Source organism: Pelophylax lessonae (assembly GCF_965119305.1).
Source record: "Pelophylax lessonae genome assembly, chromosome: 4".
NCBI lineage: Eukaryota > Metazoa > Chordata > Amphibia > Anura > Ranidae > Pelophylax > Pelophylax lessonae.
This window is the reverse complement of record NC_138771.1, coordinates 599,542,846-599,569,024: the sequence shown is the minus strand read 5'-3', so window position 1 is coordinate 599,569,024 and position 26,179 is coordinate 599,542,846. Positions and strand designations below refer to the sequence as shown.

General features: G+C 43.0%; 1 protein-coding gene across 2 annotated transcripts in view; it reads left to right on the top strand.

Annotated features, from left to right (window-relative positions):
* The window catches only part of LOC309553391 (potassium channel subfamily T member 2-like), a 422,810-nt gene that overhangs the window by 380,293 nt on the left and 16,338 nt on the right, over positions 1–26,179 (top strand). For both annotated transcript variants that reach the window (XM_082254566.1, XM_082254567.1), the window contains exons 23-26: positions 3,129–3,263; positions 5,024–5,135; positions 5,252–5,353; positions 8,634–8,717. In XM_082254566.1, coding sequence (XP_082110692.1) covers positions 3,129–3,263; positions 5,024–5,135; positions 5,252–5,353; positions 8,634–8,717 — 433 coding nt within the window. The remainder of the gene's footprint in view (positions 1–3,128; positions 3,264–5,023; positions 5,136–5,251; positions 5,354–8,633; positions 8,718–26,179) is intronic.

Sequence of the window (26,179 nt, the reverse complement as noted above, 5' to 3'; positions counted from 1 at the left end):
TGAGGCTGTCAATCATTTTAAACTTTGAAAATTAAAAGTCCTGTCAATGAGCATACTGCACACTTTATTACTGAGAAAACCCTCCTCAACTGGAACCCATTGTCCAATGACAGTGCCTCAATGGGTAATAAGGTTTGTTTATTCATTGCACAGTAGATGGCAGTTGGTGATGCATGGCCTTAAAGTCAGGGAAGAGAGAACCCCAGTGACAAAGTGGGACTAATTCCAGAGAGGTGCACAGGTAATAGCAGGCATATCTAAGGAAGCTTTATCTGCTAAAGCAGGCATCACTAAATGGCGAACCAGGGTCCGTATCTGGACCCAGTTAATGTCTCATCCGGACCCCTGCGGTCCCACCCTTTAGAGCTGTTCTGCCCACAGCCATCACCACTGCCAGTCTCACAGAGCCAACAGCTGGAGGCAGGACAGCTATAGACAGAGGACGGGGGCTATCCAAGTTAACAAGCAAGTGATTGGTTGCGAGGATACAGGATGGCCATCGCACAAACATGAGATTCGGACCTCTGCTGGAAGAATATTTTATCGACTGGACCTTTGTAAAATTTAATTCAATACCCCTGTGCTAAAGGATTTGCACAGTATGTCTGTCTACCCAGTTCTGAGATTTACACAGCTCTGCCAGCAGGGCAGCCTGTCTGGCGAGGCAAGAGACCTGCTTTTTCTCTGGTGCAGTTCACTTACAATTACAGAATTCTTTTTGTTAGCACATGAACACTGCAGCACAGCTGACTGGCAGAACAGAGACTGTAGACGTAATACACGAGGCGTTTAGAGTCTGTATGCATGACACAAGAAGATAGTTAGACTGCATGCAGCATGATACAGGAAATAGTCAGAGACTGAATGCATGATACAGGTGATCGTCAGAGTCTGCAGACATGATGCAGGAGATGGTCAGAAACTGAAGACCTGATATAGGAGTAAGTTAGAGACTCTACGCATGACACAGGAAATAGTCAGAGATTGCATGCATGATAAAGATGATTGTCAGGCTGCAGACATGATGCAGGAGGTGGCCAGAAACTGCAGACCTGATACATGAGAAGGTTAGAGACATTATGCATGATGCAGGAAATAGTCAGAGACTGCATGCATGATACAGATGATTATTAGACTGCAATGCAGACATCATACAGCAGATGGTCAGAGACTGCAGACATAATACAGCAGATGGTTAGAGACTGCAGACATGATGCAGGAGATGGTTACAGACTTTACGCATGACACAGGAAATAGTCAGAGACTGCATGCATGATACAGATGATTGTCAGACTGCAGACATGATACAGCAGATGGTCATAGACTGCATGCATGATACAGCAGATAGTTAGAGACTGCAGACATGATGCAGCAGATGGTCAGAAACCACAGACCTGATACAGGAGAAGGTTAAAGACTCTATGCATGATGCAGGAAATAGTCAGAGACTGCATGCATGATACAGATGATTGTAAGGCTGCTGACATGATACAGCAGATGGTCAGAGACTGCAGTCATGATACAGGAGGTTTTCTGAGACTGCACACATGATAGAGGGTATATCCAGAGACTGCACACATCATACAGGAGGTGGCCAGAGACTGCACACATCATACAGGAGGTGGCCAGAGACTGCAGACATGACACAGGGGATGGTCGGAGGCTGTATATGTGATCCAGGAGATGATCATAGATTGCATACATGATACAGGAGATCATCAAAGCCTGCAGACATGATACAGAAGATAGTCAGAGACTGCTCACATTCAATAGGAGATGACCAGAGACAGGTAACAGGCTACAAGAAATGATTAGAGACTGCTAACATACTGTAGGAGTGGTTTGAGACTACAGACTTAGGAAAACAGGGAGAGACTATACCATGAAACTGCCTTAGATCACTGCTACTACATCCCCTTTACAAGTCAATGCTCCCACATGTGTGTGCCCTATGGGTCCCTAAAAATTACTTGCTAGCATTTGATATCTTTCTCAGCAAGAACTATTATACCAGATCAGTGGGGAAAAAAGAAAAGTCAATGGACAACAGAGAAAGAACATAAGAAAGGTGAAAAAATTCAAATCAAAACTTTTAAATAGCAGAGGTTCTCCTTCTGAATATTCTTCCTATCCTATGGATTCCCATGACTAAGCTCCGGGGGGGGGGGGGGGGGGGGGGCGGAGCGAAATGCATTGGGGGCATGGCTGGCCTGGTCAGATTCCAGGCTGAGATTGCCACTCCATTCACCTAAATGTGCAGCATTCAGGGGTCACCCCACCATCTCTTGAGTCTATCGTAGGAGCCAAGACATGCTCCATTCCCTGCCTGCACTCTTGCCAGCCGTTGCGCATGAACTAGTTTGTTTACCCCCCCATCTATTGAGCCTGAGCGGCACAGTACCAAGCAAGTGAATATTCTTCCTACACAGAGAGGGCCTGAGGTCTGAACAATAAGTGCCATTAAATGGCTCTAAATAGGTCCTGTGGCCATGGCTGAGTACCAGGACTCTAAATTATATGATTTTAAACTTATTATATCTCTGCAGGTTCTCATTTATCCAGGTCATGGTATGGCTAGTAGCGGACTCTGTATCCTGAAGATGTTTTTCAGCTTATCCTGGTCACATCTTCAGTTCTTGGAACTAAAGAGCATCATGGATCTGCGAAACATCTTCAACATCACAGAACAAGTCTAATTGAATGAGACTAACTACTACTAGCTATCACTTAATATTTTCATAGTAGTAAAAATGTTCTATACTATGCACCCAATCTTTACACTGCAGGTACCAAATCCCTATAGCACTGGCTGGGACACTGACAACAAAAACAAATTGAAATATATCATTACTGTTCTACTGTAAACTTTTAAACTAAAAATTGTGACATGTACTGTGCCCAGGGCCTTTACATATTAGCATTATCAATGAAGAGGCCCATCTATTTTGAATGTATTAGGCCTTCATTTTATTTTTGTAAATTTGCCTACCTTTAAAAAAAAATATATATATATATATATATATATATACAGTATATATATATATATATATATATATATATATAAAGGAAGGTCAGTAATATATATTCTTGTGTGTTCTCTGACCACTACGGTATCTTTCTCTCTGCAGTCTAGATGACATGCTGCGGTGTGGTGTGAGCTACGCTGCGCACATGGTGGTGGTCGGGGAAGAGAGCTCAATGATCGCAGAGGAGGATTATATGGCTGATGCACGGACCATCGTCAATGTACAGACCCTCTTCAGGTATAAAAACTGAATTTACACTTAGACAGAAAATCTGACTAGATAGGACAAGTATGGTTGCACCATACGATTTGTTGAAATTTACCAAATACTCACCTAAAACTTTTAATGCTGTTTGTGTCCCCACTAAGTAGATTCACCTTCCGTAATAATGTTGGGGGCTTTCCCCTGGAGGGAAAATAGGGAAGAAAAAAAATGTTAGAGTTGAATTACATCTGTGCCCAGTCTATGGACATTTAGCTATTTACATATTCTTAACAGGCCATAAAAAAAATAATAATAATACAAGCCTCCTTTGATCTCTACCAGCTGCATGTTCTTTGAAATAATCCATTCTCAAATACCCTCAAAGATAACAACAAGGACCCCAGAGCTGGGTTTCAGTCAGTTTCTAACCACTTATAAACACCTTAAATTTATGTTTGCACAAATACCAGATTTTACCCCTGATGAAGCCACAAACAGTGGTGAAACATGTAGGTTTTTTTTGAGGAAAACACATTATGGTTTTCATTCATGGGATTGGTGCAATAAGAGAGAGTACTTTTTAAAAAGAAGCAGAATAGATATCACCAACAGGAGGGGAAGGAGTAAATAAGAGAATAAGATAGCTAATAACGGAGTAAAATAACAATATAGTAAGGGGAGGATAAGGAAATGTTTAAATCAGAACACTGGAAAGTTTACTTTGGCACTGCTGGTGTAAAATATATTATGCTGCACCAATCCCCAATATAAGCAGCACGTTATGTTAAAAAGTTTTGCAAAGCTCAATAACAGACAGAGAAAGTTTATAAAAAAAAAAAATGAAAACACGTTTTTAGAGAGAATTCAAATAAAAGTTCAATTTTGGCATGTAGTGGATAAGCTGCTGTATGCATCCATTGATGTTTGAATGGTTCCAAGCTTAAAAACGCTTGCTGGGCGTTACATTATATTGTTGGCAAGATCTGCTCTCATAAAAAAAGACAGGATTTCTGTGAACATTGAAAAACAATTTCTCCACAATGCTTATAGATGCAGAGATGGGTGAGGGCTTGTTACAAAGTGCTTTTGCTACTTGTTTGGAATATCTAAATACTTTAGTGTGCATGATCTGGGCATAGGTTCACTTTAAGGGGAAATTACACAATTGGGGAAACTTGTTCCAGTACCAATTGTCTAAGAAGGGATTTCCCCTCACTTTAGAGAGTTTTTCTCTTAATTCCTTTATGTCTTTGGAATGGAAAGTAAAGGAGATACAGTAAGAAAACTCTGAGAAATGATTTAACCCTTTCTAACTGTATCAAATACAAAAAAAGGAGAATCTTGTTTTTGTAAAACAAACATCCACACTCACCTCTATACTGCAGTTGTTCCCTGCTGGTTCTAAGCCTGAGAACTGAGTGATCACATGACTACTGGTTGCCCAGTTCTTGGTCTGCAGGAGCAACAGGCAGGGGAGGGGGCACACATGGCTGGGTCCAGCTCTAAGCCACGGGTTGAAAGGCAGAGCTAGCTTTCAATCAGGCAGCTGGGTTGATCCTGACAATATTGTTGGAATCCTTCCAGAGCCTGGAGTGGCTCTGCCATGTCAGCTTATAGCAGGCAATAGCTTGCTATCAGCTGACTCTGGGTCACAGGAGAAGAAAATGAAGTGAACTCCTGTTACCCACAAGAGAAGTATAACCAATTAAAGTAATTGGGAATATGCTGTATTAGTAAAAATTTTTCTCTGTACAGTAAATTCAGTATACTGTTTTTATCTCTTTATTTTTCAGGCTTTTTCCAGGATTAAACATCATTACAGAATTGACACATCCAGCAAATATGAGGTTCATGCAGTTCAAGGCCAAAGATAAATACTCAGTTGTGCTATCTAAGCTGGAGAAGGTACATGCTTTGACTCTCTCTTTCCTCATCTCTGACTATCTCTTTGATGTCTGTCTCCTTCCTGTGTCTTCTGCTCCTCTTCCTAATCACTCCCTCAAAGCTCTATCCTCTCGCAGAGGGAGCGTGAGCGGGGATCTAATCTGGTCTTCATGTTCAGACTGCCGTTTGCTGCTGGGAAGGTCTTCAGCGTCAGCATGCTGGATACACTCCTATACCAGGTACCCGAATCATCCCTGACCTTTCATGTTACTTCACATATGCTCATCTTACAACATGAATTGATCCACATAACATATCTATTTGACTATTACTACTCTGTATCAAACATTCTGTGAATCCTTGTATTATTCTATAAAGCACATGGCTGTCATAAACTGCAGGGTTCCTCGTGGCCTAATATCTTAGGGCCCCTTTGATTTCTGAAAAGCTACTGTATTTGGGCTCATTCTTACGTGCAGGAAACTTTGACCCTCCTCGGAAAAGTGATTCTTGGTGGATGAGGAAGCATTATGTTCCTTCCTCACTGCCTGTTTTAAACACAAAAAAGGCTGAACCACCATGCTGCAATGCAGTTGCAGGCACGGTCCCATAAAATTAAATGTGTTGTGCTCGATGTTTACCTCCCACCAAATGCGACATGCGGTTTCATTTTTGCTACAGACATGGCGTGTCTACACTCTTCCTTCTGTGGGCATCCCGGGAAGGAGGGGGGGAACCAAGGTTTCAGCTCCACCTTCTTTTACTGCCCCATGGCCGCCTGTGTGATCAAGCCCTTAGGGAGTTGAAACACCTTCCTGGTTAGAAACTTTGGTTTCCCCTAGCACTTTGATGGATATTACTATAGGTTTGCACTAGGCACAGAAAATCTGCCCCATTTGTCTTGTCTTTATGGTTTGGCCCCTCTCCATCAGACATCAATTGCCTACAAGTCCTCCCTTGTGAAACGGCAGGCAGGTGCAAAGTTCTGACTATCCCCCTGGTTTACTGCAGGAACACTTCTGCTAGGATTCCTGGACATCCTAGGATGCCTTGTGGGTGATCCAGCTCTGAGATAGACCAACCTTTTCAGTATTTTATAAAGACTATTATTCTCATACAGGATTCTCAACAGTTTGCACAGAGCTTTACAATATAAAGGAGATAGTACAGTTAAAATACAAATAAAAACAAGAGGGTTAGGAAGGCTCTGGTCATGAGAGCTTACAATCTCATAGACAATCATTTATTTTTTGGGGAAAAGTCTACACCTCCCACTTTTTTTCTGGGGAAAATCATGATCTTCTGTTTCCTCTGGCAACAAGCTTCATATTACTAGCAACAGATAAGTGCAGAATGTTCCCTCCATGTGTAAACTACCTTGTGTGAAAAATGATCAATGTGTTGTATCCCAATGTGCAGTATCCCTTACCTTTCTCCACCCTTCATTATCACCACAAATCCCCCCCCCCCAAATGCTACTACATATCTCCACTTTTACTACCACCACATATCTCCTCCCCCATTACCACCACATATCATCACCCTCATTATCTCCACATATCTCCTCCCTCATTATCTCTACATACCACCACTCTCATTACCAGCACATATATTCACCACCATTACCGCACAAATTTCCTCTTCATTACTTCACTCCCGTTGCCACCACATCTCTAATCCTATTACCACAAAACATCTCCTCTCTCATTACCAACACATATTTCCAACCCTATTATCACCACCTATCTCTTCCCTCATTACCAACACGTATCCCCACCCCCATTATCACCACCTATCTCCTTTCTCATTACCACCACCAATCTCCACTCTAAAGCCTAGTACACACCACTAGTTTGTTTTGCTCAACCCATGTGGTTGACAGCTCTGATCGAAACCACTGTACTAACATGCCAATGTTAGTACAGCGATCTCCCCTGCTGTTCTGTTGTGCTCTGACAGGGGAAGGCCCCCCCCCCCCCCCCTCCAGAACACTCAAAAAGCTGATCTGGAGCCTGTCGGCTGCTGGTTTTCCCAGAAAGGCTAGTCTGACAGAAGCTAACCTAACGACCGACTTCTGTAGGACTGGCTGCCATACACACGGGCCGAATGTCAACCGGTTTTTATTGAACTGACGAGGTTACCTGACATTCGGCCCGTGTACTAGGCTTTAGGCTGGCCATTCATTATACAATTTTCTTTTTTCCTTTAGATTAACCTAAACTATATAATATGAGGTCCAACCTAAACACTTTCAATTTGTAAGCAATCAGGATGGCCCTTGCACTACATAGTTGAAGGTAAATCTAAAGTAAATTGAAGAAGAAAATTGTCTAATGTATGGCCAGCTTTATTAACATCACATATCTCTTCTCCCATTACTACCACATATCTCCACCCCTATTTTTATCATATCTCCTCTTCCATTACCACCACATATCTCTACTTTCATTACAATCACATATCTTCTCCCCTACTACCACCACATATCTCCACCCCCATTACCACCACAGATCTCCGCTGCCATTACCACCACATATCTCTGCTCCCATTACCATGACATATCTCTGTTTTCATTACTATCCCATATCTTTTCCCCTACTACCACCACATATCTCCACCCCCATTACCACCACAGATCTCCGCTCCCATTACCATGACATATCTCTGCTCCCATTACCACCACATATCTCTGTTTTCATTACTATCCCATATCTTTTCCACTACTACCACGACGTATCTTCACCCCCATTACCACCACATATCTTCACCCTAATTACTATCACACATCACCACAACCTTTATCACTGCATATCTTAATGCTCAATATCATTAACAGCTCCGCTGCCAATATTACCAAATATCTCCACACCCATTACCATTACTTTCTTCCATAGTGTACAAAAAGATCTCCCCTTTTCTATAGAAGAGACACTAAAATACGAGAAAGTCTTTATCATTTTTGTGCAGAACCCTTGACATTCCAGTTCATACTAACACCAGCTGTGCAGATTGGTAGCATATTGTTATGTATGTCCTCCCTGCAGTATGAACCTAGAGACAAGTGTACATGGTGTACAAACAATGGACTGCCTATTTTGCTGTGTCTTTTTTCGGGACCCTTACTCACCCCCCAATGGCAGCCATGATACAGTGACGTTGATTTACTAAAGACAAATAGGCTGTTCACTTTTCAAGAGAATTTTTTTCTTAGCTTAGTGAATGAAGTGAAGCTTTGTTGACTTCCAACATTCAATCATGTGCAAGCAAAAATGCTGATTATTTTTTTTTTTTACTTTTCTTACACGTGATCGGGCATTTTTCACAAAGCAAAATTTTATCACATTTATTAAGCTTAGGAAAAATTAATTTATAAAGGTCGGAGCCTATTTGCTTTAAGTAAATCAACCCAATTGTCTCCCTATTTCTTCCCTGTAACCCCCTTTCATTAACCCTGTGCATTTTCCTGTAGTTTCCTCCTATAACCCTGCTCTCATTCCCTCTCTTCCCTGTATGGCACAGTCCTTTGTTAAGGATTACATGATCTCCATCACTCGTCTGTTACTGGGTCTGGATTCAATGCCGGGTTCTGGATTCCTGTGTGCTGTAAGTTCATTTTATTATTATACAGGGTTTATATAGAGCCAACATTTTGTGCAGTGCTTTACAAAATGAAGGCAGACGTTACAGTTTCAATATAATTTGATACAAGAGGAATCAGAGGGCCCTGCCTGTTAGAGCTTGCAATCAAAGAGGGAGGATCAAGTGATCCAAAAGGTAATAGCTGTGGGAGATTAACTGATGGAGAAAGTAAAAAACAGTGTATTAGTTAGAAGCAGTATAGGCTTCTTTAAAGAGGAGGGTTTTCAGGGATCGTCTAAAGATATAGATTAAGAGACAGTCGGACAGATTGAGGTAAGGAATTCCTAAGGGTGGGAGAGGCTCTGAAGAAGTCCTAAAGGCAAGCATAGGAGGAGGTGACAAGGTAGCTAGAGAGTAGGAGGTCTTAGGAGGAACGAAAAGAATGATTCGGTTGGTATTTTGAGACCAGGTTAGTGATTTAGCTGGGGGCCGAGTTATGGATGGCTTTGTAAGTTATTGTTAGTATCTTTAATTTTTTTAGTTGTGTGAACGGAAGCCAGTGGAGGGAATGGCAGAGAGGGAAGCAGACCCTGAGCTGTTGGTAAGGTGGATAAGTCTGGTGGCAGCATTAATGATGGACTGAAGGGGGGATAGCCTATGTAAATGTAAGAAAATGAGGAGGGAGTTGCAGTAGTTGATGCGAAAGATGACCAGGGAGTGAACTAGGAGCTTTGTGGTGTCAATAGTTAAAAGAGGCGTATTCTGGAGATGTTGCAGAGGTTGAGGCAGCAATATTTGGACAGGGATTGAATGTGGGCCTGAAAGGACAGTTCAGAGTCCAGGGTACCTCTAGCACCCTGACATGTGGGGACAGACAGATAGGGGTGCCCTTGATATTGACAGAGAAGTCAGAGGAAGAGACACGTGGTGGAGGAAATATTAAGAGCTTGGTTTTGGATAGGTTGAGTTTGAGGAAGTGGTCAGACATCCAGTAAGCTATACATGAAAAGTCAATATGCAGCGCTAAAAGAATGGCAGTCCATGGGTTATCCAGTCAAATATGTCTGTTAGTAAATCAGCGATACATGAGGAAACTGATGGGGTGAGCTGAGGGGTAGAGAGATAGATTTGGGTATCATCAGCATAGTTTCTGATCTGTGCCAATCTTCTAATGCTTGCATAACAGTCATACAACAGCTATTCAAGACATTCAAGCCTAACAAATAATGAAAAAAAGCTCCACGATGAACAACTTTTATCTCTGAAAGTAAATAATGAAAAGAAATGGCTGCACTCAGATGTGGTCAAAATCCAGGTTTATTGGACATCCCAATGTTTGCCACATTGGGATGTCCAATAAACCTGGATTTTGACCACATCTGAGTGCAGCCATTTCTTTTCATTATTGACTGTCCACGGAGGCGAGCCGGGGCGAGCATCACTGTTGGTCATCAAGCTTCCCATTACCTTGAGCAGTGTATCTCTTTCCTTTGTATCTCTGAAAGTAGCCCAGGTAAATTATATATGCAATATGGCAAACAGTTTGTGGATACCTGACCACCACACCTCCCCGGCAAGACACAGAGAGCAAAAAAAAGTAATAGAGGTTTGAGCTATACATACACTATGGATTTTAGCCTGATTATTCCTTCACGCTAGGCTGTGGCTAAATATTGCAAGACGATTTTTTGTGAAGCATTAACTTTTAATTTCCCCAACACACATAGACCCAGGTGTGCTTTCTTTACAAACAAGGATTACTTTGGCTCTTAGCCTATATAATCTCAAGTAAAAGCCGGGATAAGCAAGATTAACAATAATGCGCTCAAGGAAAATACAAAGAAACATCATAAATATGTAAAGTGCAGTGTACTTTAACTGAGCCTTCATTAATATTTTTGGATGTAAAATTTGGAAAAGCAACATCATTTGGGAACTTCTGGAGTGTGCTGAAGGTATGAAATAAAAATGGAAGATAATCTTGCACCTTATAGTAATAGCTGTTATGTCTGTATTTGATTGGATATGTTATTTTGTTATGCGTTTTTTTTATTTTATTTATATAATGTAATCTAATATTTTGTAATATTATTGTGGTCTTCTAAAGGCAAAGTGTAAGGTTTTTACTGGCTTATAGATATACAATGTGAATGTAATCAGCTTAGTGTACATTAACCACTTAAGCCCCGGAGGATTTGGCTGCTAAAAGACCAGGGGGTATTTTGCAATTTTTTACTGTGTGACTTTAACGGACCATTGCGCGATCGTGCGACGCTGTACCTAAACGAATTTGACGTCCTTTTTTTCCCACAAACAGAGCTTTCTTTTGGTGGTATTTGATCACCTGTGCAATTATTTGATCATGCGCTATAAACAAAAAAAGAGCGACAATTTTGCAAAAATAACAATATTTTTCACATTTATATCATTTTATAACATTTTATATGAAATTCCCCCCCAAAAAAATGTAAAAATCAAAATTTTTTAACATTTTCGGCCAATTTGTTTTATGCTACATATGTTTGGTAAAAAAAAACGCAAAAAGCGTATTTTGATTGGTTTGCGCAAAAGTTATCGCGTTTACTAACAAAGGGAAAGATTTTTGTAATTTTTGGTGTTTTTTTTTTAACGAGTAATGGTGGCAATCTTGCGATTTTTTTGCGGTACTGCGACATTGCGGCGCACAGATCGGACCCTTGACTGACATTTTTGACACTTTTGGGGTTACCAGTGACATTACTGCAGTAATCAGTGCTATACATATGCACTGTTACTGCAAAAATGACACTGGCAGGGGAGGGGTTAACTGTATTGGAGAGGGAGGGGTTAAGTGTGTCCTAGGGGCGTGATTCTAACTGTAAAGGGACATGGCTATTGGTGTAAAAACAAAGATCAACGGTCCTACATAGTAGAACCGTCTGATCTTCATTTTTACACCAGGGAGAATGACAGGCGGCTTGTTTACATAAGCCGTCTGACTTTCTCCCTTCACCGGAGCGATCGTGAGTGACCGGCGGACGATCGGGTCAGCCGGTCACACGCACTGACTTGTCAGTGAACGACCCGGGGGGCCGAGGCGCGCGCCCGCCCGCAATTGGCTCACAAGTCAGTGACAATTCTATCTACCCTGTAAAGAAAAGATCTGTACACCTACCTATTCTGAAGCCGCTCCGGTCCAGTCCCATGACTGGTTTCCAGCGGCGGCTTCAGTGTAGAGGAGGGACAGCTGACAACAGATGCGCCATAGTGAGCCTATGGGTGACGTCACCTCCAGGCACTGCAGCCGTTGTTGGCAATCTCTCCTCTTCACTGAAGCCGGTCGTTGGAGAGATCATGTGACCGACCAGAGCGACTTCAGAATAAGTAAAGTCATCTTTCCATTATAGGGTAGTTGAAATAGGCTTGGAATGGGGGTGGGAGTAGGTTTAGGCTTTGTTAGTATTTGACTGGAATTCTGCTTTAATTATATAAATAGGCCTTCTATATTTCCTATCTCCAGTAATGGATGAGATCAGCTCCAACTATCCTGTGTTTCAAATAATACTAATACAAATAAAACAAAAATATTAAGTCCCGGTTCACACTACTGCGACTTGTCAGGCGACTTGTCAGCCTGACAAGTCGCGGTCCATTCTGTGCTACGGGATCCATTCTAATAGGAGCGACTCAAGTAGCTCCGACTTAGGAAATAGTTCCTGTACTACTGCGGGGCGACATCGGAGCGACTTGCATTGACTTCCATTATGTGAAGTCCATGCAAGTCGCGCCAAAGTCGCGGTGCACGCGACTTCACAGGTCGCCCCCGAAGTCGGATCGCCATAGTGTGAACCGACACTAATGCAGCTCTCCCTTACTAAACACACCACAATAATAAAGTGAAAAAACATTCCTGCCAACAAAAATACACACACAATATCAGAAATCTATAATCAAACATATAAACACAAATAAAATTGAAAAAAACACAGCAAAAAAAAAAAAAAAGTTAATATACAGGTGCATCGCGTAAAATTGGAATATCATCAAAAAGTTACTTTATTTTAGTAATTCAATTCAAAAAGTGAAACTCATATATTTTATATAGATGCGTTGCACACAGAGTGATATATTTCACAGCTAGTGAAAACCCCAAATTCAATATTTTAGAAAATTAGAATATTACATAAGACCAAGAAAAAAAAAGGATTTTTAATACAGAAATGTTGGCTTACTGAAAAGTATGTCCATGTACAGTATAGTATGCACTCAATACTTGGTCGGGGCTCCTTTTGGATGAATTACTGCATCAATGCGGCGTGGCATGGAGGTGATCAGCCTGTGGCACTGCTGAGGTGTTATGGAAGCCCAGGCTGCTTTGATAGCGGCCTTCAGCTCATCTGCATAGTTCGGTCTGGTGTCTCTCATATTCCTCTTGACAATACCCCACAGATTTTCTATTGAGTTTAGGTCAGGCGAGTTTGCTGGCCAACCAAGCACAGTGATACCATGATCATTAAACCAGGTATTGGTACGTTTGGCAGTGTGGGCAGGTGCCAAGTCCTGCTGGAAAATTAAATCAGCATCTCCATGAAGCTGGTCAGCAGGGGAAAGCATGAAGTGCTCTAGAGTTTCCTGCTAGAGGGCTGCGCTGACTTTGGATTTGATAAAACACAGTGGACCAGCACCAGCAGATGACATGGCTCCCCAAATCATGGAAAAATGTGCATTACATTTGGAAATCAAGGTCCCAGATTCTGGAGGAAGAGTGGAGAGGCACAGAATCCAAGTTACATGAGGTCCAGTGTGAAGTTTTCATAGTCAGAGATGATTTGGAGAGCCATGTCATCTGCTGGTGTTGGTCCACTGTGTTTTATCAAGTCCAAAGTCAGCGCAGATATACAAATATACAGTGAATACAAATAAAGATATGCAGTAAAAAAAAAAAATACTGAAAGGTGTATATACATGTGGCAGGATTCCCAGCCCGTCTGCTGGATATGGGTCCCCCTGGGTTACCAGGTGCAACAAAAGTACCTTTGTGCATGTTTCTCCAAGTGTGAGCACGGAACAAAATGACCAGTCCAGTATCTTTGGGTTCTTTGTATTTATTGAGAACTTGGATGGGAGAAGGGATGAGTGGGATACTCCTTTGGCTCAACTATACACAATTTGCTAGTGACAACTGAAAAATGCAGATTGGCGCTGACTTGACGCTGGCTAGATGCCGGTCAGTGCCAGTTGACGCTGGTTAACGCTGGCTTGCTGCCTGTTATCTCCAAACTGACCTTGGACTGCTTTCTTACATAAAGAAATCCTCTTTGAGCTCCCTTAAGCACTCCTTGCTGAGGTAGCTACTTGTACTACTGCTGCGCTGGTAAGCACTTCAGGGCCCACACCAGCACCCTCTTTCTCTCACTTATCTTCAGGGCTTAGACACTGGCACCCCCTTTCTCTAAGCCTTCTCCACAGGTTAGCTGGCTCCCGTATCCCTCTGACCTTCTGGAGTGGTCCCCTCTCATGGGCAGACCCCTGGGTGGGTTTGAGTACTCACGACACTGTTTTTTCCCCAAAACTTCTGCCCAGCAGCTCCACTCGGTCCACAGAACTCTGAATCCCTCTCTCTGCAGCTCAGCTCAACCTTTGTCCTCTAGGCCGACTGCCCAGGACACCCTCATTCGCGCTGACAGGGGGAGAGACATCCATCACCCTCCTCCTGGAACTCTGCTTCCCGCCAAAGACACCCTGTCACATGCTCCCCTCAGACTTATAGCCCATCCCAGGGTGCACTGCAGCAAACTCCGCCCACTGAGATAGCCATAAGCCCTTGTGTGCTATTGGCTAGGTTTCCTCCACTGTCGAATAAGAGCCCTCATTGGACACAGTGGGGAGACCCCTCAGGCACAACAGGTCACACCTAGAAGCATATGACAGCCTAATTAAATGATCAGGCACCCCTGATATGCAGACAGGGCCACCCATATGCTTTTTCCTAGCACCTACCTAGGAGGGTGCTACATACAGTATCTCAAAAAAGTGAGTACACCCCTCACATTTTTGTGAATATTTTATTATATCTTTTCATGTGACAACACTGAAGAAATTACACTTTGATACAATGTAGTGAGTGTACAGCTTGTATAATAGTGTAAATTTGCTGTCCCCTCAAAATAACACACAGCCATTAATGTCCAAACCGCTGGCAACAAAAAGTGAGTACACCCCTAAATTAAAATGTCCAAATTAAACCCAATTAGCCATTTTCCCTCCCCGGTGTCATGTGACTCGTTAGTGTTACAAGGTCTTAGGTGTGAATGGGGAGCAGGTGTGTTAAATGTGGTGTTATCGCTTTCACTGTCTTATACTGGTCACTGGAAGTTCAACATAGCACATCATGGCAAAAAATTCTCTGAGGATCTGAAAAAAAGAATTGTTGCTCTACATAAAGATGGCCTAGGCTAATAGAAGATTGCCTGGACCCTGAACTGAGCTGCAGCATGGTGGCCAAGTCCATACAGCGGTTTAACAGGACAGGTTCCACTCAGAACAGGCCTTGCCATGGTTGACCAAAGGAGTTGAGTGCATGTGCTCTGCGTCATATCCAGAGGTTGTCTTTGGAAAATAGACATATAAGTGCTGCCAGCATTGCTGCAGAGGTTGAAGGGGTCAGCCTGTCAGTGCTCAGACCATACGCCGCACACTGCATCGAATTGGTCTGCATGGCTGTCATCCCAGAAGGAAGGCTCTTCTAAAATGATGCACAAGAAAGCCCACAAACAGTTTGCTGAAGACAAGCAGACTAAGGACATGGATTACTGGAACCATGTCCTGTGGTCTGATGAGACCAAGATAAACTTATTTGGTTCAGATAGTGTCAAGCATGTGTGGCAGCAACCAGGGGAGGAGTACAAAGACAAGTGAGTCCTGCCTACAGTCAAGCATGGTGGTGGAAGTGTCATGGTCTGAGGCTGCTTCCTCTCTCTGTGTGATCCAACTGGCTCTCCGCTCTGTGATTTCCTGCTCCACGCTTGCCCTCAGCTTATTTTCACTCACCTAATGCAAGCAGGCGAGTGGAAATTTTAAGGGCTGTTAAATACCTATGCTCTGCTTCCTGCTAATTCTTACTGCATAGTGAATGTGCGCCCTGCTCCTCTCTTTCTGTGCAAGTCAATCAGTGTAACTGACCCAGAAAAAAAACACCATAAAGGTGGCCAAATGTAGTTTATCATGATTGATTTAACAATCGCATTGATTTATTGTTGCAGTTAAAGTATTAATCAGAAACATATGATCTATCAGTTATAAATGTGATCGATCGATTAAAAGAAATCACCTAATCAATTGGAATTCTAATAAATTCATGCAGATATTTGTTCAATTGATCATTAGCGATTTACAAATTTCAACCACAGCCGTTCATCTTGGCAGAGTCAGAATCAATTAAGAGCTCACTTCAACCCCTGAATGGAGGATATTTGGCTGGCAGTTTTTATTTAGTTTGATCGTTGTGTTTATTGGCATGACTGGTGGGCAGAGGCTCTGTACAGCGGGGGCTGTTTCTGTGCTCTCCCCTTAGTCTCTTTGGACTATGGCACCAGCTGACTGAGACATATTACTGGGAGATAACACAAAGCCCTGGGCAAATCCTGTCTTCTCTTCTCCCATGAGCAATCACGAAACATCACTTAGAAATATTCAAATGAGCTTTATAATTAGATACAAGATTCTCAGGCCAGAAGTCAACGTGAAGCCTGATACAGATTAATTTGAAGTAGATAAAAAAAAGGGGGGTTGATTGTTTTTTGCGCTTTAGTGTATCACAGGCTGCTTTTCTGACACTTCTCCTTGTCTTCTGGGTGTTCCAGAAGTATAGTTGGAGGGAGAGCAGAACCAGCAGCATGAATGTTTATGGATCCCTATCCCTGGATAAAGAGCCAAGAAAACAGGAGTGAGGGGGCCTTATTTTTGTCTGTGACTGAGTGAGTACTTGATCCAGGCACTCAGTGGAGAAGTGACTGTAGGGTGATTCCCACTACCATTCAGTACTGGGTGCATCCAGGAGTTGTGCAAAACAACCAGGAGCTGTATTACTACTAACCAGGATAAAGTACAATGCAGCCCAAGTTGTGCAATACAGCTTGCAACTTGTACAGAGCAGAGCATGTGTATATATATAATTTGTATCTATATATACCTGTATATATATATATATATATAAATATATATATATATATTGCTCTACCTCTATATATATATATATATATATATATATATATTGCGCTACCTCTATATATATATATATATATATATATATATATATATATATATATATATATACAGTAAAACCTTGGATTGAGATTAACTTGGTTTGAGAGCGTTTTGCAAGACAAACAAACATTTTTTTTTATCAATTTTGACTTGATATACAAATGATGTCTTGATATACAAGTAGCGTGCCGTCACAAGTGAGTATAAAAGAGAATAAAGGTGCCTCTAAGTGTAGCAATATGGTTACATTTAATGAAGGTAAAACATTTAGCAACTCACATGGTTGATGATTAAAACAGGCACATCTAAGTATGCAGGCATCCGGGGTAATGCTGTCCACATAGATTGTCCTCCACACCGGCATCAACGTCATCCTCAGGAGCCAGCCAGTCAGGAGCCAGCTAACCAGGAGAGTACAGTAAAAGGGGTGCCAAGTACTAAAGCCCTGAAGTTTGGGGATTAAAGGGGGCGCCAGGAAGGGCCCTGAAGTGTTCAGCGATACAGATTGCACTACAAGCTACCTTAGGAAGGAGTACCTCAAAGGGCTCAAGGACTTTTCCACAGTCAGAGGTGACGTCATAGTAAGCGGCCTAGCCGTGACCAGCATCAAACAGCGCTAATCAGAGTCAGTAAGCGTTAACCAGCATCAAGCAGCATTTTTGTAGAGTCCCTGCCTTTTTGTGCATAGTTCAGTTGTTGGAGTATCCCACTCATCCCTTCTATCCAAGTTCTCAAATAAACCTAAAAACCCAAAGAAACTGGACTGGCTCTTGTCTGAGGTATTTACACTTGGGAAACATGCTTAAAGGTACTACTATTGCTAGTGGTAACCCAGGTGGACCCAAACTCAGCAGTTCCCTTGGGAGTAGTATCAGAAAAAATAATTATTTTTTCTGATATTGCATACATAGCATTGCTATGGTTCATTGGTGTAACGCTCCTGCGTTTTTGTAGTAGGCTGGATTTGCAGCTACAGAATCTCCACTCAGTAGTCATGTAGAGATGTGTTGAATAACCAGATCCAACTCTCCAGACTCATCACTGTGGGCCCGTCAGCTTCAGCATACAGATATACACACACTCAATAAGATGTTCCTGGAGTGATAGGATGTATATGATAGTATGAAGGTGATGTGCTGAAGGGACAGGTGTGAACAGTGACAGAGATGGTAAGCACTTGATAGAAATGTTCAGGAGAGTATTAGATGGTATTTAGGTAGAATGCAGATAGGTTAGTAATCGAGTATGGTAACAGGTGGTAAGGACAGCAGATGACAAATACAGGATAGGCTAACCCAGTGCAAGGATAGATGGTAGTAGACTCAAGAGCTAGCAATCTATGTAACAGTGCAGATGATAGAATTAGTATGCATAGATAGTAACAGTCCTTAATGTGCAGAGGTAGGTAGTGTAAGTTAGGTTATGGAGGATTCCCCTGTGGGGTACTTATCACTAGTAAGGTTGGTAGTAGAGGGGTCCAGTAGTGAGGGAGTGATCCGGTAGCGAGATACAGGGATCAGTAGCGAGGTTCCGGTCTGTTCCAGGTAAAAGCAAATAGCTGGAGGTTCCGGCAGCGAGACAAGCTTGTAAGCATGTAGACACACAGGCACATAAGCACAGGCACATTGAACGAACAACGTGAGAGAGAACGCCGGCGGTTGAAATAGCCGCTCAGAGCGGCGCTCGGCGATGACGTCATCCGTCTTAAAGGTGTATGCGTACCACCTAATTAGAAAGGTGGGACGCATATTGAAAGGAAATGGAAATTAAGGGTACCAGAGGTACCAGAATCTTACAATTGGCTGCATTCTTGATAGATTATTCTTATTTTTGGAAGGCTCTCTATTTTTTCCAAGGAACTCCTAGGCGCTAGTTCCCCTTATTATTCTAATTCCCTTGGGAGTAGTGCTACATTTGGGGGCTCATCCGGGATTTCGCCCTGGGTTACCGGGCCGGTTGTTAACAGCAACGGCCGAAGAAAATTTTCAAAATCTCCATTTTTAGTTCAATCTCAGTTTATTGAAAGAGGAAGAAATTTTACAGAGCATGGGAAGGAACATAAACAATAGTAAGCATACAGAGAAGACAAGCATGGTACATAGTACTCATTATCAATAAGTGCATACAGGAAATGCAAACCTCCAGGTCCATTGGAGCCTGGCTAAAAAATAGATTCATAGAGTAGCAAACAGCAACTCGATATAACATGAGTCAGTTTTGTAAGAGAAAACAAATAACCGCTATAGCGGGTACCACAATAAGAGAGGTAATCCAGTACTCAAGTCAGTGGTGCATATAAAGGCACTTTGTTGGGAAATGTTGAGGAGCAACAAGTGAAAACATAAGAGGGACTGCACTCGCAGCCGGTGACATACCATTAGAAGGGTATAGAAGAGATTAAAGCAAGGTACTGCAGAAAAGGGCAGACATAAAGAACCTGAAGAGGCAGAGAGGGGAGAGGAAATCAGGAGGGGCTGATTACACTCCACTACGGCCCGCCGACACCCGGTAACACGGGCGTTCCAAACCAGGAAAATTTCCATTTTTGTGTCCAGGACTTTGTTCTACTGTTCAAACCAAGTGTGGAGCCTGCTCTACAGGAGATAGGGAGAGTGGAATGAAGATAAAAGTGCACTTTTAAGGTTGCCCACGGCCACGCAAAATTTCCAGTCAGAACCGTAAAATGGTGGGAATCTTTCACCTCAGCTATGAATTGCACACCTCTGTAAAGTATTGGATGGTGGGAAAAAGGTCTCTGACTGTGAATGAAAACCATATCTGCCTGACAGGAAAAGGTCCAAGTGTGGACGGAGGAAATAGCGGCCAGGGGCATGTGAATCGGTGTGCCAGGGGCCGCGTGTGTGTCTAGGTTATATGGAATGATGTTGACCTTGCATACGACAGCGGGACATTTATTTTGTATAGTGACAGAGTCAATACTGTGAAGTTAGCAGTCGGCCATGCCGGGAAGGGCAGTGGAGCTTTCTTCGGAGACAGTATGGTGACGGGGCTTACTTGTACATGTGCTGGGAAGAGGACTGTCGACCGTGCATGTGACAGTGGGACAATTCTCTGGACTTGCAAAGAGGGACAGCTGGCTCATGGAGATGGAGGCACAGCTGGGGCCCTTCTACAAGTAAGAAGAGTGGATGCATGTCTGGCGAGGAACATGGTCCACTTTGCAGCAACTTCTGTGTCGGCTGAGGTGAGAGGGTGTGGCATTGGAGGAGTTACTGCACTGCGCGGGAAAGCGCGAGCTAGAAGTTTCTGCCTAGCAGGAGGAGCCACCGCCAAGAAAGGAGTATTGGTGGAGACATCGGTCGCGCCCAGCCACTCAGGAGGGACTAGGGAAGTCTATAGAATACTTCCTCCTTCGGGTGTGGCTGAGAGGGAGACACGTGTGAGAAGAAACAATATGGAGTTTGCTGGAGAGCAAGGGTGCGCAGCCGCAACTATTTCACCCATCGGCGGAGAACCTCCTGGGCAGACCCGGGAGCAGACCAAAGAGCCGGAGGCGACAGTCCTGTGGGATACAGGAGTGCGGATGGTGCCCGCTGTGCACCGGAGGAGACGTGGATCACTTAGGCCTGGTATGTCCCCAGTGTGTGAGTGTGACCATGCGGGTGTGAGCATGGACCCAGTGCGGGCACTGCGGCTATTTGCTGCTGCGGGCAGAGAAGAGTGAGGGTCAGCCCAGACAGTTGTGTGTGTCGGGGGAGACAGGGACCACTCGAGTCATGATGGCCATGAAATCGGGGCCCCTCTGCGGAGGCATGAGGGGAGTCTTCAGAATACTGATGCAGCTGGAGGCCATGCAACCTGGCAGTGGTTCAGCTCTTGCATAACCGGGAACCCGATTGCCAGATAAAGGGTGTGTACAGGTAGTGGGGGCCGGGAAGTGGCCACTTGATGCACCGAAGGTGCATCAGAAGTAAAGATGTCTGCTCCCATCCCGATCAAGAAGAGAAAATGGCCGGTGGCAGTCGGGACTCCTTCGGCCAGTGTGAGTACTGAGGAGGAGGCCTGGGGTCTCCCAGCTTCCAACACAAGTTTGGGTCAATTGAAGAGGGAATTGACAATTGGAGGTCTGAGGATGAGACAGAATGGGACTGGGGATCTGAGGCTGGAAGCAGTCCGCCAGGTTCTGATGTAGTGGAGGCGCCTGACAGACCAAGGAGTCTGTGAGGAGAGGGGAGCTGGCTCAACATTTGGGGTTCTGTGAGGCCTATTCAAGTAGACCAGACCTAACCCCACCTGCGAACTATGCCCGGGCTCGGATCAGAACAAGGCCTACAGCTCCCTCATCAGGCGAGAGGAGACCCCATTCTCCTTAGCTGGGAGAGGAAATAGGAAGACCCTCCCCAGATTTTCAAGAATGCAGCGGTGGCTGCAGCGCAAGATAGCAATGGAATACGGGTATGACTACCCATATGCTCCCAGGGAGATCATGCTCGAGATTGAGTTTAAAAGAGAGACTTGGTGCAATGAAGCAATTTGGGGCTTCCTATATGTTCCTAAGCCCTTTCAGGACTCAATTAGAGCGGATCTTTGGGACAAGTTTACTACAGTCAAAACCCAATGGCTATACGGGCGGTCCATATATGTGGATTGAGTGGAGGTCCGCCGCCCAGACAGATCTGGTCAGGCCTGGTCAATCCGTGTCCGGGACAGTCAGGGGAACCTGGTAAGGGTCCCCCACCAGGAGTATTACATCGAAAAAAAGAAAGAGAGAAGAGAGGCTGGCTAGCCTGTGAGGAAAACATATAATGGTGAATTAAAAAAATTGTTTGTTGTTGGGACTTGTACCCCTGTTCACCATCTTTGCAAATTCATTGTTTCACAGACCCCTTGGGCCATCGGGCCAGAGTCATAAAGGAGAACTTCTGTTTATGGATCCTTTGGGCCATCGGGCCGGGATCCCTGGATTACAAATATTGCACAGTTCAGTGGAACTGTCTTTAGGCCAGTGGGCCACAACAAGACTACACAGGTGGCCGTCACAGGAATGGGCGGTGTATCCAGAAAGTCTGAAGAAAAAAGGGGTGCTCTGGTGCTAGCCAGCTAACCAGGAGAGTACAGTAAAGGGGGTGCCAAGTACTAAAGCCCTGAAGTTTGGGGATTAAAGGGGGCGCCGGGAAGGGCCCTGAAGTGTTCAGCGATACAGATTGCACTACAAGTCAGCTACCCTAGGAAGGAGTACCTCAGGGGGCTCAAGGACTTTTCCACAGTCAGAGGTGAAGTCATAGTAAGCGGCCTAGCCGTGACCAGCGTCAGACAGCGCTAATCAGCGTCAGTAAGCATTAACCAGCATCAAGCAGCATTTTTGTAGAGTCCCTGCCTATTTGTGCATAGTTCAGTTGTTGGAGTATCCCACTCATCCCTTCTCCTATCCAAGTTCTCAAATAAACCTAAAAACCCAAAGAAACTGGACTGGTTCTTGTGAGGTATTCACACTTGGGAAACATGCTTAAAGGTACTACTGTTGCTAGCGGTAACCCAGCGGGATCCACACTCAGCAGCTTCTGTGGGAGTAGTGCTACATATACACAGGGCACATGCTCACAAGAGGAGGGAGAACGGTAAACAGGGGAGATACAGTAACTCTGCCCATGCCCCTTCATTGCCCAATCAGGAGGCTGTATTGTGTTCCTAATTGATGCTGCTGTAGTGGAGGACAAGGATCTGGCTGTGCTATCTAGCATGGGTGTCTGGATCTCAAGACCCACTGCACGCTGACCACAAGAGGATGATCACTTTGCATTGCTTCCATTTACAGACCGCCTTGTATTTTTTTTTTTAAAGAATAGGTGTTCTCTGATGGGACTAGGCGGAGATTGTGACCTCAATGCCCCTCATCTCTACCTCATCCAATTATAGAACATCTAGTATTTATTATAAAAACAAGGTATTCTGTAAATGGTGGCAGTGTCAAGCAAGGGAACCCCTGTAGTCAATATGCAAAGGGAAAGCCACTTGGCACAAGATCAAGAAGATTACAGTGATCACTGTAGCAGTACTGACTACTTCAGTATTTTGAAAAGTATTCATACCCCTTGAAATTTTCCACATTTTGTCATGTTACAACCAAAAACGTAAATGTACTTTATTGGGTTTTTATGTGACAGACCAACACAAAGTGGCACATAATTGTGAAGTGGAAGGAAAATGATAAATGGTTTTCAATTTTTTTTTTTAACCACTTAAGCCCCAGCCCTATTTCGGACACTTTTTGTTTACAAGTTAAAATCAGTATTTTTTCCTAGAAAACTACTTAGAACTAGGGCTGAAACAACTAATCGATTAATCGATTATCATCGTCAACTAATCGATTATGAAAATAGTTGTCAACTATTTTCGTAATCGATTAATCGGTCAGCTGATTAGTTGTCCTGCATACAGAATGCATTATTTGTTTACATATCAGAAAATACAGTGCAACACACATACAGCTCAGTAAACCATCCATACATGTCAGTAGATGACAGAGAACTTGTGAATGTGTGAGGAGCAATGCCTCATGGGAAATGTAGTCCTGGGCAAGAGAAGGAACCAAGTGGTTCTAAAAGGCAGAGGTTTTTTAACCTTGCTATAGGGACACTCTGTACAGTACTATACTTTGCTGCTTCCTATAGGGGCACTTTGAAGGCGGGAGAAGCCAGAAGAGGAGAATCAGTGCTGCTCTGTGAAAAATCATTACACAGAGAGGATAAGTATGACAAGATTGTTGTTAAAAAGAAAAAAATCCAGCGTTTACAATCACTTTAAGGGCTCTGTGCAGGGTAGATGAGCATCTGAACCCAGAGAAGGTGGAGGCCAATAGACTGGAGGTGATATAAGGCATTACAATTACATTTAGAGTAAAAGTTTACTAGTATTGTGCATTATATTTAAAATTATTATATCCATGAAAAAAAAAAAAGTCTCAGCTTTTAGTACTAATTTAATATATAAATGATATTTTCCCCCCTCCACCCTTCGTATACCTTCATGTTTGACTCCCAGTTAAAATATCCGGCATATCCGACTTCTGGGCATATTTTTTTTATATACATACACATGAAAAACAAAAAAAAGCATGCTGCTGCTACTAAAGGTCTTCTGCTGCTCATACATGTATTGGATTTTTGGACAAAAATATTTGCATCTATATTTGTTCAAAAATGATTTGTATATTTGTTGAATGGACGAGTGTTGTTTGAAAATTCCACTTGCTTTTAACAATAAATTTTAAAATGAATAAAACTTCTGAGCAAAAACCACATACACTATTTGAAGATTTGTTTGATCGAGAAGTTTTCTATTCTGTTCCTTCAAATTTTCCTGTCACTGTGGTTGACACCGGACACCAAATACAATAATGGTTAGAAAAATCGGATGAATGTTTTTAAAAATTTTCTAAAAAAAAATGTAGTTTGTGTATGGCCAGCATAAGTGACAGCAGGCGCAGGCAGCTTGTATCCAGCTACCTGCCTATTAATAAGGGAGTCTATCATAAATATTATATACCAATCCGGTCTGAAAATTTGCAAAACAGTGTTTTAGGTCTTTTAAAAATATTGATCTCGGAGTCTGATATGTACCACATTTAAACCTCTAATAATACATATATCTGTTTCAGAGTGGATTAAATATCCAACTATATAGCTGGCTATTTATATTTACCACTACATATAGATATTCAAGAATATTAACTAAATTATACACTTTTTTTTTTTTTTTTTAGGTTTTTATCCGATTAGTCGATTAATCGAAGCAATAATCGGCCAACTAATCGATTATGAAAATAATCGTTAGTTGCAGCCCTACTTAGAACCCCCAAACATTATATATATTTTTTTAGCAAAGACTCTGGAGAATAAAATGTCGGTCATTGCAATATTTTTTGTCACGTGGTATTTGCGCAGCGGTCTTTAAAACGCCATTTTTTGGGGAAAAATTTTGAAAAATCACATTTCACTGCATTTAAAAAATACTAAACAGTAAAGTTAGCCCATCTTTTTTCTATATTGTGAAAGATGATGTCACGCCGAGTAAATAGATACCCAACATGTTACGGTTTAAAATTGCGCCCCCCCCCGTGGGATGGCGACAAACTACGGTCAATAGAGATCTCAATAGGCGACGCTTTAAATTTATTTAACGGCTACCAGTTTAGAGTTAGAGTGTAGCTCTTTTTTTTAAATTATTGCTCACGCTCTGGCGATCGCGGCAATACCTCACGTGTGGTTTGAACAGCGATTTAATTTGCGGCTCGACTTCCGTATACGTTTTTTTTGTGCGCGAGCTAACGGTGACGGGGGTGGCTAAATTTTATTTTTTTTCCCATTTATTTTATTTATTTTTTTAACTTAATTACAGTTTTAAAAAAAAAAAATAAAAATCTGATCACTTTTATTGCTGTCACAAGCAATGTAAACATCCCTTGTGACAGCAATATGCAGTGACAGGTACACTTTATGGAGGGATCGAGGGTCTAAAAGACCCTAGACCCCTCCACTACACTTCCCTGTATGCAAAACGCAGAAAACGGCGTTTTTGCATACAGCAGTTTTTCAAATTTGCCGCCTTTTGCAGCACAGTAACCCGGAAGTGACGTCATGGACGCCGCCTCCGGGTTACGTCATCGGAGACCCGATCAAAGCCGTTTCCGGCATTGATCGGGACTCCATCCAGCCGGCGGACGGCTCGGGGGTAAAAGCCACGGAAGGCGGTGGGAGGGCGTCCCCTCCCACCCCCGGGTAACGATCGAGCGGCTCCCGAGCCGCATCGGTCGTTACCGACGGAAAGCCAACCGTCGGCTCTAAACCACGGTACCAGGATGATGCCTCTAGCTAGAAGCATCATCCCGGTACACTACCGCAAAGTTTACCGTCGTCATATGACGTCCACCCAGGGACGTCATAAGTGGTTAAATAAATATCTGAAATGGTGTGACGTTCATTTGTTTTCAACCCCCTTTACTCTGATACCCTTAACTAAAAACTAGTAGAACCAATTGCCTTCAGAAGTCACCTAAATAGTAAATAGAGTCCACCTGTGTGTAATTTAATCTTAGTATAAATACAGCTGTTCTGTGAGGCCTTTAGAGGTTTGTTAGAGAACCTTAGTGAACAAACAGCATCATGAAGGCCAAGAAACACACCAGACAGGTCAGGGATTAAGTTGTGGAGAAGTTTTAAGCAGGGTTATGTTCTAAAAAAATATCCCAAGCTTTGAACATCTCATGGAGCACTGTTCAATCC